The following is a 12,568-nucleotide window of genomic DNA, read 5'->3' on the forward strand; positions in this document are numbered from 1 at the left end:
ACCCAGCTTCCAGCACAGCATGGACGACTCCACTGGACCTCAGCCCACAGGTGAGTATGTGGGCCAACGTTTGCTTTGGTTTGGCTGTTTACAGACATAAAAAAAAGGTTTCCAATACAGCCGTGCTAATTTCACACACTAAAAGCTATCCCCCAAAACACAAATTGCACTTGCAGCCTTGGTTAATCACCTAAGAACAGTTGGAGATAATTTTGTTGCCTGACAACTAGCGTTGCAAATTCTTCGACAACTGATAATGTAGCACACATGATTTGCTTAATTAACACACTAATAATGTATATATGCTCAATGTATACTGATGTATGTTTGTCAATTGTTATTGTAATGAATGGGCAAACCAATGTTTTCTTTACCCCCACAAGATCATTATAGTAATTATTTTCTCCTCCATCAAGGCGGTTAAGTGATGTCCTAAAGAGGAAACGGCTACCTAAAAGAGGGCCCAGAAGGCCCAAATACTCTCCCCCCAAGAGATGATGATAAAGTAGACAATCAAGGTGTGTGGGTGTGGTTGTGTTTTTTATATTACTGTTTTGAAATGCATTTTGTAGTCTTTGATATATTCCAGTGTTTCTTCTATGTTGATGGCGGCCCCCACGATAGAATTTCTGCCACCATGGTAAAGGCAGACGCACAACAGGGTTTCCGCTATGTACACGGCGCAACGCCACTCTTCAGCAGCAGTTTTTGAAAAGTCATAACTACACGACTTTGCAGAGCCGTCGCTCTCTACTAAACTCAAGCAAACTGTCATCTGCTCTCTGGAACAGTGACAGGACGCCATCACTCGTGAAGTCATGGTAACCAAGTAAACAACGGGGAGTATTACTTGTCACTTGATCTTAGCCAAACTGACAAACGCAACAAAACCGCAACTGGAAATCCGCATTCACGCGGGTCCCGTGAATTATGACAACTACACTTTATTGGAAATAGCATTGTACACTGAATTTGATAATTTACTTTTTATCAGACCCCAGATGAGACAAGAAGCTAACGTTAGCTAACATTAACAAACGCTGCGGTCTCTCTGCCTCCCCGCTGCAGGAGACGCTGTATTCCTCCAACACGTGTATTAACGTTAGCTACTGTTTTTAAAACCGTTTTCCAGGTTAGTGGGTGTGCATACCGCTCAAAACCAACATGAAAAATGTCGCTAGTAATGTTGACCCAGCATTTTTTGTTTGGTTGTTAAACTGAGTCTAAAATGAGCGGTGACGTTAAATCACCGGTTTCAGGTAACCTCCCTGCTCCACAGTCTATTTGCTGATGGTTTCAAGGTAATAGTCTGCAGTTAACATTAGCAATAAGTCCGTTGACGGCAACGTTATTGTTCATATTTTGGGCACAATGTTTGTGTCTAGTGATCATAGTGACTGAAAGTGTGATGTGAAAAAAATTCTAGACAAAATACTGTATTCATAGTAGTATTTATAGCCTCCTAATCTACCTTTTGGGTTCTTTACAGCCAAGAGCCCTACCAGTACTCAGTCACCCAAATCATCTTTCTTGGCCAGTCTTAATCCTAAAACCTGGGGCAAGCTGGGTGCCCAGACCAACAATGCTAACTCGGAGCCCTCACGCACAGCGGAGTGAGTGGTCTGGCAAGGGCACCTCCCAAGGACTCAATTTCAAATAACAGTACGATGATGAGAGTCAATGGGCTTCCCTGTTTCTGTTATTGATGAAAATGGTTAATGCAGAAGTAATAGTCACTGATTGTGGGGTAATGTGTGGATCACTCGATGTAATTGGGTATATGTATTTTGCATTGTTTGTAGAGACAAAATAAAAGCTTGGATCAAGAACAGGCAAGTAAGTTTGTGGAGCGCTACTTCAACTCTGAAAATGTGGATGGCAGCAACCCTGCACTGAATGTACTCCAGAGACTTTGCACAGCCACTGAGCAGCTCAACCTCCAGGTAATCCCCCCCCCCCCCCCCCCCCCCCTAGTAGAGCAAGCATAACATGACAATATAACTGTTTTAGATGCTGTCCTTAATTTACAGTTGTTGTAGAAATTGATGATATAGAAACCTAGAGAGCGAGAGTTGATACTAAAATTGACTATATACAGGGATGTTATGCCAGCACTGAGACTTTATTCTGACAATATGTTCTGTTTCCAGGTGGACGGTGGTATGGAGTGCCTGGTGGAGATCTCCAATATTGTATCGGAGTCTGACGTGTCGTCTTTTGAGATCCAGCACAGTGGACTGGTGAAGCAGCTCCTGGTCTACCTGACCTCCAACACTGACAGAGACTTGCTCAGCCGCGACGTGCGGCTCAAGAGGTTCCTTCATGTGTTTTGCTGGCTGTCCGGTGAGAGACTAGAACATGTTATATTACCATACCTTGTCCAACAATTTTATGACTTAGGCTAAATATTCAAAATTTTAATTTGAATCTCTTTGTATCCTCCTGTTTGGTTTGTAGGTTCCAGGAATGGAGCCTGTAAGTCGTCTGGACCCAACAGAGAATGGTCCGTACTTGGCACTAGTGCATAAAATGAACAGCTGTCTGAGCCAAATGGGCAGTTTCCTGTCAAAGTGCATGATTTCCCCAGTGGCAACGGCAATGGCAGCAGGTCTGTGGCTTTATTATTAATGTTTTGATGCCAAAAACTTTATATTCTGATTTTCATTTATTATGAAACAGCATAGTGTGATATATTTAAAATAAAATGTTTTTTAAATGTATCTCTCCAGGGGCTCTCAGGCATTGAAATTCTTCAACACACATCAGCTCAAGTGTCAGCTGCAGAGACACCCAGATTGCACTAATGTTAAACAGTGGAAAGGCGGTCCTGTGAAGATAGACCCCCTGGCCCTGGTGCAAGCCATTGAAAGATATCTCGTTGTTAGAGGTGAGGAACTGTCGTATTGCCTCATTGAATACAGAGGACGCCACCAGAGCGTCTTTTAAACAGGGAATTCTCCCATGGCTCCTGTTTTTCCTCTGTATTGACCAAATGCCAAAGATTGTTATTTAACCATTCTTATAATAGATTATTCAGTGTTTTTATTTAGATGGGTTGTTATATACCATACTATACTATACTATACTATAAATCTTGTCTTTACAGGGTACGGCCGAATCAGAGAAGAGGATGAAGACAGTGATGACGACGGTTCAGATGATGAAATCGATGAATCACTGGTATGGGATATTGTTCATGCCAAATAAGTCAAATTTTTAAATCTGTACATCCTTGATCCTATGTTGATTATTGAGGGTTAAGTGCTGCTGTCACTTCAGTATTATCATGAACCGTGTTTTTCGTAATACCACTGTGTAATTTATTGGTTACCCAGGCGGCACAGTTCCTGAACTCTGGCAGTGTACGTCACAGACTACAGTTCTACATTGGTGACCACCTGCTACCATACAACATGACTGTATACCAGGCTGTACGGCAGTACAGTCTTCAGGCAGAAGAAGAAAGAGAGTCGACAGACGATGAGGCAAACCCACTTGGGCGAGCTGGCATCTGGACCAAAACTCACACAATATGGTAAGAATGCTCTTTGTAAAAACATTTTTAACTGGTTCTTTACTTTTTTTTCTTACAGAATAGGTCTTGTGCCTCTGAATTTGTCTGTTCTGATCTTTCAACTTTCTTAACCTTCACTGTCACTTTTAAAACAAGAGGATTTGTTGCTTTCAACCTCATTCTAGTCCTTGAAAGGCCAGACAAATAATACAAATTTGATCTTATCATTTACGCAAGCAGTGTCTAACCATGCAAATTTATTTGCCTAGTTTTTAATACCCTACAGTCTAGTGTTAAGTACACAGGATGTGATAAGCTCATGTCTTCACCCCCAATTGGAATTGCAAATGATTATTGGCCTTAGTGCGGTTAAAAATGTTCAGATACCCAGAGTTTTTTCACAAAAGTGAAGAATTGAGGCAAGGCATTTTTTCTGGTGTAAATGCTTGACAAACATGCTCATCAAAGCATATAGAGATAAAATATACCATCTTGTTTCCTGACAGGTATAAGCCTGTGAGAGAGGACGAGGACGGCAGCAAAGACGCTGTGGGTGGAAAGCGGGGCCGAGCCCAGACTGCTCCCACCAAAACCTCACCTCGTAACGCCAAGAAGCAGGATGAGCTGTGGCATGGTGAGAATCTTAAATATCTCATATTGAAGGGTTTCTCAAACTAGGTTCAACATTTAACTAGCTCTGCTTCTTTCCTGCTTCTTCCCTTTAGCTAGCTGTATACAACCTCTTGTACTTGAACTGTTTAACTATGGATTCACATTGTCAGGGAATGGGCTTGGCGTAGTTAATTTCTTGTTTATGTTTACAAATCAAAAAGCAGTTGGATGACCAGATCAACAAGCATGTAATGATCAGTGTTGTTTTAATCACACATTCTTATCAATTTCTTACCTGTCTGAATCTATCAATCTGTCAACTTCATTACTACCGTTGGTTCCTGTCACTTGCAGATGTGTGTGTCCCAGTGTCATCAATCCCTTAGAGACATACCTCACTTCGGAGCCACCAGAGACCATAACCTTTGATGACCCCTCTTTAGAGGTCAACCTGCTGCTGAGGGTCCTGCACTCCATCAGTAGATACTGGTTTTACTTGTATGATGTAAGTCTTTCCTAAAGAATTACAACAGTGACTTGTCGGTTTATTTCTGAGTTTAGTTTTGAACATTGCAGCAGACTCCTAAAGCCTAATTTTTGGTTCTGCCATGAGTCTACGCCGTAAATACATCTGTTCTTTTTTTAAATAGATAAGCTAGATCGAGCAGAAACCCCAGCGCACAAGTATTATCTTTGCAACGGTGTAGGCCACTTGCCTAGGCTGAGGCGTAGACTCTGTATATAAATCAGACTTAAGTTTTGGGTGATTTAACACAGAAGCTAGCTGTGAAAAGATAAGGGTAGTTTTGTGAGATAAAATATCCAATAACATGAATATTTTTGGTTGTTTTGCAGAATGCTGTGTGTAAGGAAATCATCCCTACCAGTGAGTTCATTAACAGTAAGCTGACAGCCAAAGCTAACCGTCAGCTACAAGACCCACTGGTCATCATGACGGGAAACATCCCTACTTGGCTCATTGAGCTCGGAAAGACGTGGTAAATGTTTCTTACTCTAGGTGGAATTCGATTTTTCACCAGTATTGTACAACATTGATATTGGTGTTCATTTTTGGCTTATATGACTCACATACATTGTTCTCTCTTTCTCTCTCTACAGTCCTTTCTTCTTCCCCTTTGACACCCGGCAGATGCTATTCTACGTAACTGCCTTTGATCGTGACCGAGCCATGCAACGCCTACTGGACACAAACCCTGAGATCAACCAATCAGATTCTCAGGACAGCAGAGTTGCACCGCGTCTTGACAGGAAGAAGGTACAATATATTGCCACATTAAACTGTTTTAACCTTTGCACTGTTATGTTGTATCTTATGGAATCCACCAATTGTACACAAGTGTATCTGTCATCACCTTTATGTTAACATTGTGGTACCTATTATTGTTGTTAAGGACAGTTCTATTTTCTCATTTTCTGACCTGGCTTGAACCTTATTTCCTTGTGTTTACAGAGGACGATAAACCGCGACGAGTTGCTGAAACAGGCAGAGTCTGTGATGCAGGACCTCGGCAGCTCCAGGGCAATGTTAGAGATTCAGTATGAGAACGAGGTACCTGTATTGTCCGTTATGTTAATAGGGCTGTCAACCGATTTAAATATTTAATTGCAGGATTGTCTATAGTTAACTGTTCTAAATGCTCTTTTAAAGGGGATTTTTCAAATTTTGAGCTGCTTTTTAATCGGAATCAAGTTTATTTCCAAAGCAAGTTACAGTTGCAAGGAATTTTCCTTGGTGGTAGGTGTATACATAAACAAACATATTACACATGAATATGAATTAAACATTAAATTCAGCAACAGAAAGAAATATCTAGAAACTAGCTTTTTAACATAATATGAAGGAGGCTAATGATCACTGATTTAGTTGTAAATAAATAAAGTAATTCATTCTATTACTCAGAAAGTCTCTTTTTAGCTCAAATGTGTTTAAACCTCCAAAGCCGTACAGGGTGTGGCCCTGCCTCTTCTGAGCGTACATCACATCCATGTCGGGTCACCACCTTCCTCTTGCCGTGTTTGTTACTGTTACTGCACGCGATGCGTTGCTGCTGCTACATTGCTTCCTGATTTCCCAAACTACAAAGCAGCGGAGGAATTAGCTTTTCGTTATTGCGTTGATTTTGACAGCCCCAGTTAAAACTGAATCATGACTTGCACTTCGGTGCGGTAAAATGCATAAAAGTTCTTGGAAATAAGATTCTAATTTTGAATCTTCTTTCAGGTTGGCACAGGTCTTGGCCCCACTCTGGAGTTCTATGCTCTGGTGTCTCAGGAGCTCCAGCGGGCTGATCTCGGCCTGTGGAGGGGCGAAGAGGTCACGCTGGCCAATCCTAAAGGTATAAACCCTCAGACACAGGCATTATATGATGAAAAGCATGACATATTAACTTTTACTTTTTATTTAGGCCACAGTGAAATTTACTAATGAGGTATTCTTTGTCCCACACTGATCACGTGTTTGGGATGGTATGTGCTTGGTCAGATGTTGGCAAGATGTCCTCACTGATGGGCTTAGACAACTTTCCCTCTAAAATAGGATTGCACTGAATGTAAATATAAATACTTGTGGGAATCTATATGTACCCATTTAACTCTGACCATAATTATGTCTCTGCCCCAACAGGTAGCCAAGAGGCAACTAAGTACATGTTCAGCTCCAGAGGACTGTTTGCTGTTCCCTTCGGCAGGACAACCAAACCAGCACACATAGCCAAAATCAAAATGAAGTTCCGTTTCTTAGGAAAGCTAATGGCGAAAGCCATTATGGACTTCAGATTGGTAATAACCTATTTCCCTGTTCTATCTTTGTAATACTCATATTTTCAACTGAGCATTGGGGTTCAACAATGCTCTTCTGTCAGTGGTAAATGTAACTTATTTAGACCTGCTGATCAAGCTTTCAGGCAAAATCAAGGTGTCTGCTTATTGGCAGTCAGATACATTGTTAATATTTAAATTATTGGCCATTGATTGGTCCTTGACATTAAAATATGTTGCAGCATTTAAATGTAAATGTGCTGTATTTATATAGCGCTTTTCTAGTCTTAACGACTACTCAAAGCGCTTTTACATCTACAGGAAACATCCACCATTCACACACATTCATACACTGTGGCTGAGGCTGCCGTACAAGGTGCCACCTGCTCATCAGATAAACACTCACACACATTCACACACCAATGCGCAGCACCTGAACTTGGGGTTCAGTGTCTTGCCCAAGGACGCTTCGACATGGGACTGCAGGACAGGGGATCGAACCACCAACCTTCCAATTGGCAGGCAACCGCTCTACCACTGAGCCACAGCCGCCCATAACATACCTTTTTTTTTTATGAGGGTAGTGTATCTCTACCTTATAAGACTATCAAGATACGTGGGCTGCGTAACGGTTCTGGGACGATGCATTTTAATTTGGAGCGATACAATTCTATCTGATAGTTGAAATTTGTTTAATGTAAACACATTCATTTCCTATTATAAATTTAAATAAGTCCATTCCATAAAAGAAGCATTGCCTATGTTTAAATAAACAATTAAAAAAGGGACCAGGTAATAGTAAGTACATATGTGAGCACAATAATACTGTGTTGAGCATTAGCATGCAGCTAGCAGCGATGCCGATGTAACTGAACATCTCAGAACATATAAATGTCAATATAAACTTAACACACCCAAAATAGATCGATTGATCGATCTATTCCCATTAGTTGATTTTTAAGGCTATGTTAAAATGCCATGTAACTCAAAAATGTAACTGCCACATGTGACCTGTTCCTTTCCTCTATGTGTGATGCTTGTTTGTGTTGACTATGCTGTATTTCTATTTAAATTGTAACTGGTGTGCCGTCTTGGCCAGGTCTCCCTTGAAAAGAGATTTCAATCTCAAGGGACCTCCTGGTTAAATAAAAGTTAAATAGAATTAAAAAAAAAATTATATGTATATACACACGCACACACACCAGTCTAATCTCACGTGTTTATGAGCACACACATGGGTAGATGATCATAAATCGCAGCTAGTACAATTTACGATATCCACGATGTATTCCTCTCAGCCACTTTCATCGCTAACTCCAAAAGCAAAATCTTGCAGTCGGCACGTTTTGTTCTGCAAACCCAAACGCAGGGCTGATTGGTTGATCCCCGCCACCATGAATAATCAAGTCTGTAATCACACAAATGTGAGGCTTTTGTTTCTGTTGCGCACATACATAAACCAAACGCACACACAATTACGGCTCTTTCAACGCAGACACTTATTTAAATTGACAGCAAGGACTTGACAACAAAGATTTGTTACGTTTAGCCGGTCCATCGGCCGAATCTTTGTCCATTTAGATCATACCACGTGTCCGTTTTATTGATGTAGTTAAATCTGTGATAATAATATTGAATACCTGGTCGGATCAGTGAATCTTTACACCCTTACTTTTTATTTAAATTTGGTACAAGTGTGTTCTAGTTTTAACTGACTTTCTGAGCCACTCTCCACCTCCTTCTCTTCCCAGCTGGACTTACCCCTGGGGCTGCCATTTTATAAGTGGATGCTACGGCACGAGATGTCCATAAGCTCCCATGACCTGGTGAACATTGACCCCGGTGTGGCAAAGTCCATCCAGCACTTGGAGGATATTATCCGCCAGAAAAAGAGGCTGGAACAGGACAGATCACAGGTGAAGCACAGCACCAGAATCTGATTTAATGCATTGGTGCACGAGTGTGGTCCTGGGTTCCAGGTTTATGAAAACATACTGTAATACAATGTATCTCCCCCTGTCTCTATTGTAACGTGTGCTTGTGTGCAACAGACGAGGGAGACCCTACAGCAGGCACTGGAGAGCCTGAACATGAACGGCTGCTCAGTGGAGGACCTGGGTTTGGACTTCACCCTTCCAGGATACCCCAACATTGAGCTGAAAAAGGGCGGCAAAGACTTTGCAGTCACAATCTACAACCTGGAGGAGTACCTCAGGGTATGTGATATTGTTTTTCTTGCAACGCTCACTCTGTTTTATAATTTGGTCTGTCTTAATGTTATTCATCTTAATCTTGATCTCTTCTGGGTTTTTATCCTGTCCCTCTAGTTGGTGGTGTACTGGACTCTAAATGAAGGGGTGTCCAGACAGTTTGAGTCATTTAGGGAGGGGTTTGAGTCCGTCTTCCCCTTGCATCACCTGCAGTATTTCTACCCAGAGGAGGTAATCACAGTTTTCACAGTTTCTGTTTGTCATTCTTCTCAGTCCATCATGACAATTGCACACTAAGTCAGAAATTTCTGCTTGTGAAAAAATAAATAAGACTCGCGTTTTATTTTTATTTTTTATTTTTTTGCACCTGTAGCCAGCATTTTTAGGTGTTTTGACACTTCAAAGCCACCAAACAGGCAGACATGAAAATCAAGAATGGCAGCTGACAAGTTGATTTGCTTTGTTTTTGTTTGTCTTCTTTTTAATATGTGGCTCCAGTATCTCTAGCAAAGCATCAAACTAAGCCACTGACAACCTGAAGTAAACTTTAAATCGTTTGGGATTATTATCCCGCAGCTCCTTGATAAGGAGGTAGAACACTCCTCTCTGTGTAATCTCAGGACTGGATGGACTAAATATTTTTCTTTTTTTAAGAAGAGAGAGGACATCTGCTCACTTCTTGAAGACTCCATTTTGTAGTTTTGCAATGGATTAATTAATACACATCAGTCTCGGTGTGTGTCTGTGCGTGACAAATTCTTTGGATGACCGACACGAAAAAACTCATACGAAAATATAAATATTATCTTCTCTCCTGCTGTAGCTTGACCAGTTGCTGTGTGGTAGTAAATCAGAGACATGGGACGTAAAGACACTGATGGAATGCTGTCGACCGGACCACGGCTACACACATGACAGGTGAGACCAAACTTTATTTTATTATCATAGTGCACCAATAATTATGGGTCCGGGCTACTTTTCCTGACTCCCTACAGAACACTGACCGGTATAAGTAAAGATAGGTTTGATGTGAATTTTCTCCCATGTTTTTTGCAGCCGTGCCGTACGGTTCCTGTTTGAGGTGTTGAGCAGCTTTGATGCCGAGCAGCAAAGACTTTTTCTGCAGTTTGTCACAGGAAGCCCCAGACTACCTGTCGGTGGTGAGTCACGTCTCATACACAAACGCACATGCATCAAAGAAAGTTAGATTGCTAATTGTGCGTTCAATTTAACTCAGAAGCCAGAGCTGGGAATGACTCCACACCCGAGTTGACATGATTCCAATAAAACAAGTCGGATTTTGCTGTGGGGTTAGCTCTATCCAGGTTAGCCATTGTTAGCAATACCAGTTGATTACAGCACATTAGGTCGTTGTTTTGTTAGCGTATAAACAGCGTATCAACATGTCCACATAAAGGTTGGATGGGACTGTGTTTTATGAATGGTTTAATGATACACAAATAAGACAGGAGTGCTAAATAAACTGTATATTACTACAGCTTTCACTCCTGTTTATGCATGGAGCAGCCATGTTGGATTTCGGGGTCAGCTTGCTTGGGGTACTGTGAGGCACTCCGACTTTGAACTTGGAAATTCAGACTTCCGAGTACAAATGGAACACACCATAAACATCCATGTTTTAACACACAATTAGATCCCTGACTTAGCATTAGCCAAAACAGATAGATGCGTATATGAATGTATAAAATGTGAAGCCATGTCTCTACTGTATCTGCACCTGACACCTGGTGCTCCTTCTGTGTCTCAGGTTTCCGGAGCCTGAATCCCCCTCTGACGATTGTGAGGAAGACATTTGAGTCAACAGAGAACCCGGATGACTTCCTCCCCTCAGTTATGACCTGTGTCAACTACCTGAAGCTGCCTGACTACTCCAGCATAGAGATAATGCGAGAGAAACTGTTGATTGCGGCCCGCGAGGGCCAGCAGTCTTTCCACCTTTCCTGATCTCTCCACATCTCACATTCAAATGCCTTCTACAGCGACTGATGAAATCATGACTTCCTTCTTAGTTTTTTGTAACCACATACATTAAGGCTACATGTACAGCCTTCTTGTTAGAGAAAGCAGCTTGCAGAAAATTAAGACTCTAAATATATATTGCTGCCCCAGTCTCTCAAAAACAAAAATGGTTCCATGACTCACAGAACTAAAATATAAAAAAGAGAGAAAGTAAAACTTATATCAGTAGTTGAGTAATGTTAAAAAAAAAAAAAAAAATTTAAAAAAAGATAAACATCTGGGTGACATTTTAAATTGCATTGCTATGTGATATTTAAAAAGGGATGTCTCCTCTCCAGAATGGTGGACAACCTTACTGGGTGACGGGGTGGACGGGGAGGGAGGGTCAGGGGTGGGGGGGTTCCATCGAGCAAGCTAGGTTTACTTCAGCTCCAAAGATCATTTGTACAGACAAATTTGCAGACTTTGCTCATTCTACACATTTGATAGAATAGCTCTTTGTTCTCATGTCTCTTCCCCTCAGTTCGTCTGATCACATTTTGTTGTGTATTATATTGGCCCCAGTTCGTGTGTTGCATTTTGGTTCGGCTTCTCTCCCCCCCCCCCCCCATGTGTCTTTGCTTCAAGCTGTGGAAAAACGAGAGTTGCTGTTGGTTGAATGCGGGTAGTGATGAGCGCATATTATCTTTTTTTTCCTCCCCTCTACCCAAGTTGAGATTGTGTTCTGGCCTCCTTTATTATAGAGAGCTCCAGCTCCAATGGAGAGTTGTAACCAATGTGTTGATCAGGTAAATTTTGTTTTGCTCTTATTTTGATAGTGTCTTTCTGTTGGGCCCTACCTGATGTGTAGGGTTATCTTGGTAGACCAAGCTCTGAGCAACCCTCAACACATATTGTAGCTGGGCACAAAATTTGGCTGGTCTCATTTTATCGTTTCATGGCCAGATAGCATTTGAAGTTCATTTATGAAATAAAGTTTATATGCAGTTTCACACCACATTTGAGGTGGGAATGTCTGCTTTACTTTTATTTTTTTTATTTTCTATATTGTCTTTATTTCTTGCTGTAGTTGATTATTATTATTTTTTTCTTTGCACTGCTGGCTTGGAACAAACCGTGGTGTGCACCTGCAGTCTGTGGCCAGGGGATGGCGCCACTGTATGTTCTCCTGGCCCAATCGTTCATGTGCTGGTTTCTAAGATCTGCAATAATTTACTGCATCAGGTTCATGTTTTTACCTGAACATAAATAAAGTAACTGTTTGACTCATCTTGGTCATTTATTTATCCATCCTTCCATCACTTTGCCATGTCGTCTCTTTGAATCTTTCACAGCTGGTGGATCCTTTTTAGTTTTCAATGGGTCTTCTTAAAGCTGATTATTAAGCAGTTAATTCAGGACAGATCTGGATACACTCTGGTCCTCCATGGTCATCGACTGTGGACAGGTTGCCATGGAGACAGTGGCAAAGGTG

At 41.4% G+C, this 12,568-nt stretch overlaps 1 protein-coding gene across 1 annotated transcript; it reads left to right on the top strand.

The window, feature by feature from the left end:
- Positions 1-19: 19 nt before the first annotated feature.
- Positions 20-12,363, top strand: LOC116676641 (E3 ubiquitin-protein ligase TRIP12-like). Its single transcript, XM_032507608.1, is given in 27 exon segments — positions 20-50; positions 398-483; positions 485-518; positions 1,490-1,606; positions 1,609-1,660; positions 1,800-1,822; positions 1,825-1,943; positions 2,151-2,327; positions 2,329-2,343; positions 2,458-2,551; positions 2,554-2,608; positions 2,730-2,887; positions 3,107-3,180; positions 3,336-3,535; positions 4,021-4,151; positions 4,483-4,631; positions 4,982-5,124; positions 5,246-5,402; positions 5,598-5,696; positions 6,369-6,483; positions 6,771-6,925; positions 8,656-8,820; positions 8,956-9,120; positions 9,232-9,345; positions 9,938-10,032; positions 10,171-10,274; positions 10,883-12,363. Coding segments are annotated over 27 exon segments (3,024 nt in total). The 3' UTR covers positions 11,080-12,363.
- Positions 12,364-12,568: the final 205 nt, after the last annotated feature.

The sequence above is a fragment of the Etheostoma spectabile genome, unplaced genomic scaffold (genome assembly GCF_008692095.1).
Source record: "Etheostoma spectabile isolate EspeVRDwgs_2016 unplaced genomic scaffold, UIUC_Espe_1.0 scaffold00003568, whole genome shotgun sequence".
Taxonomy (NCBI): domain Eukaryota; kingdom Metazoa; phylum Chordata; class Actinopteri; order Perciformes; family Percidae; genus Etheostoma; species Etheostoma spectabile.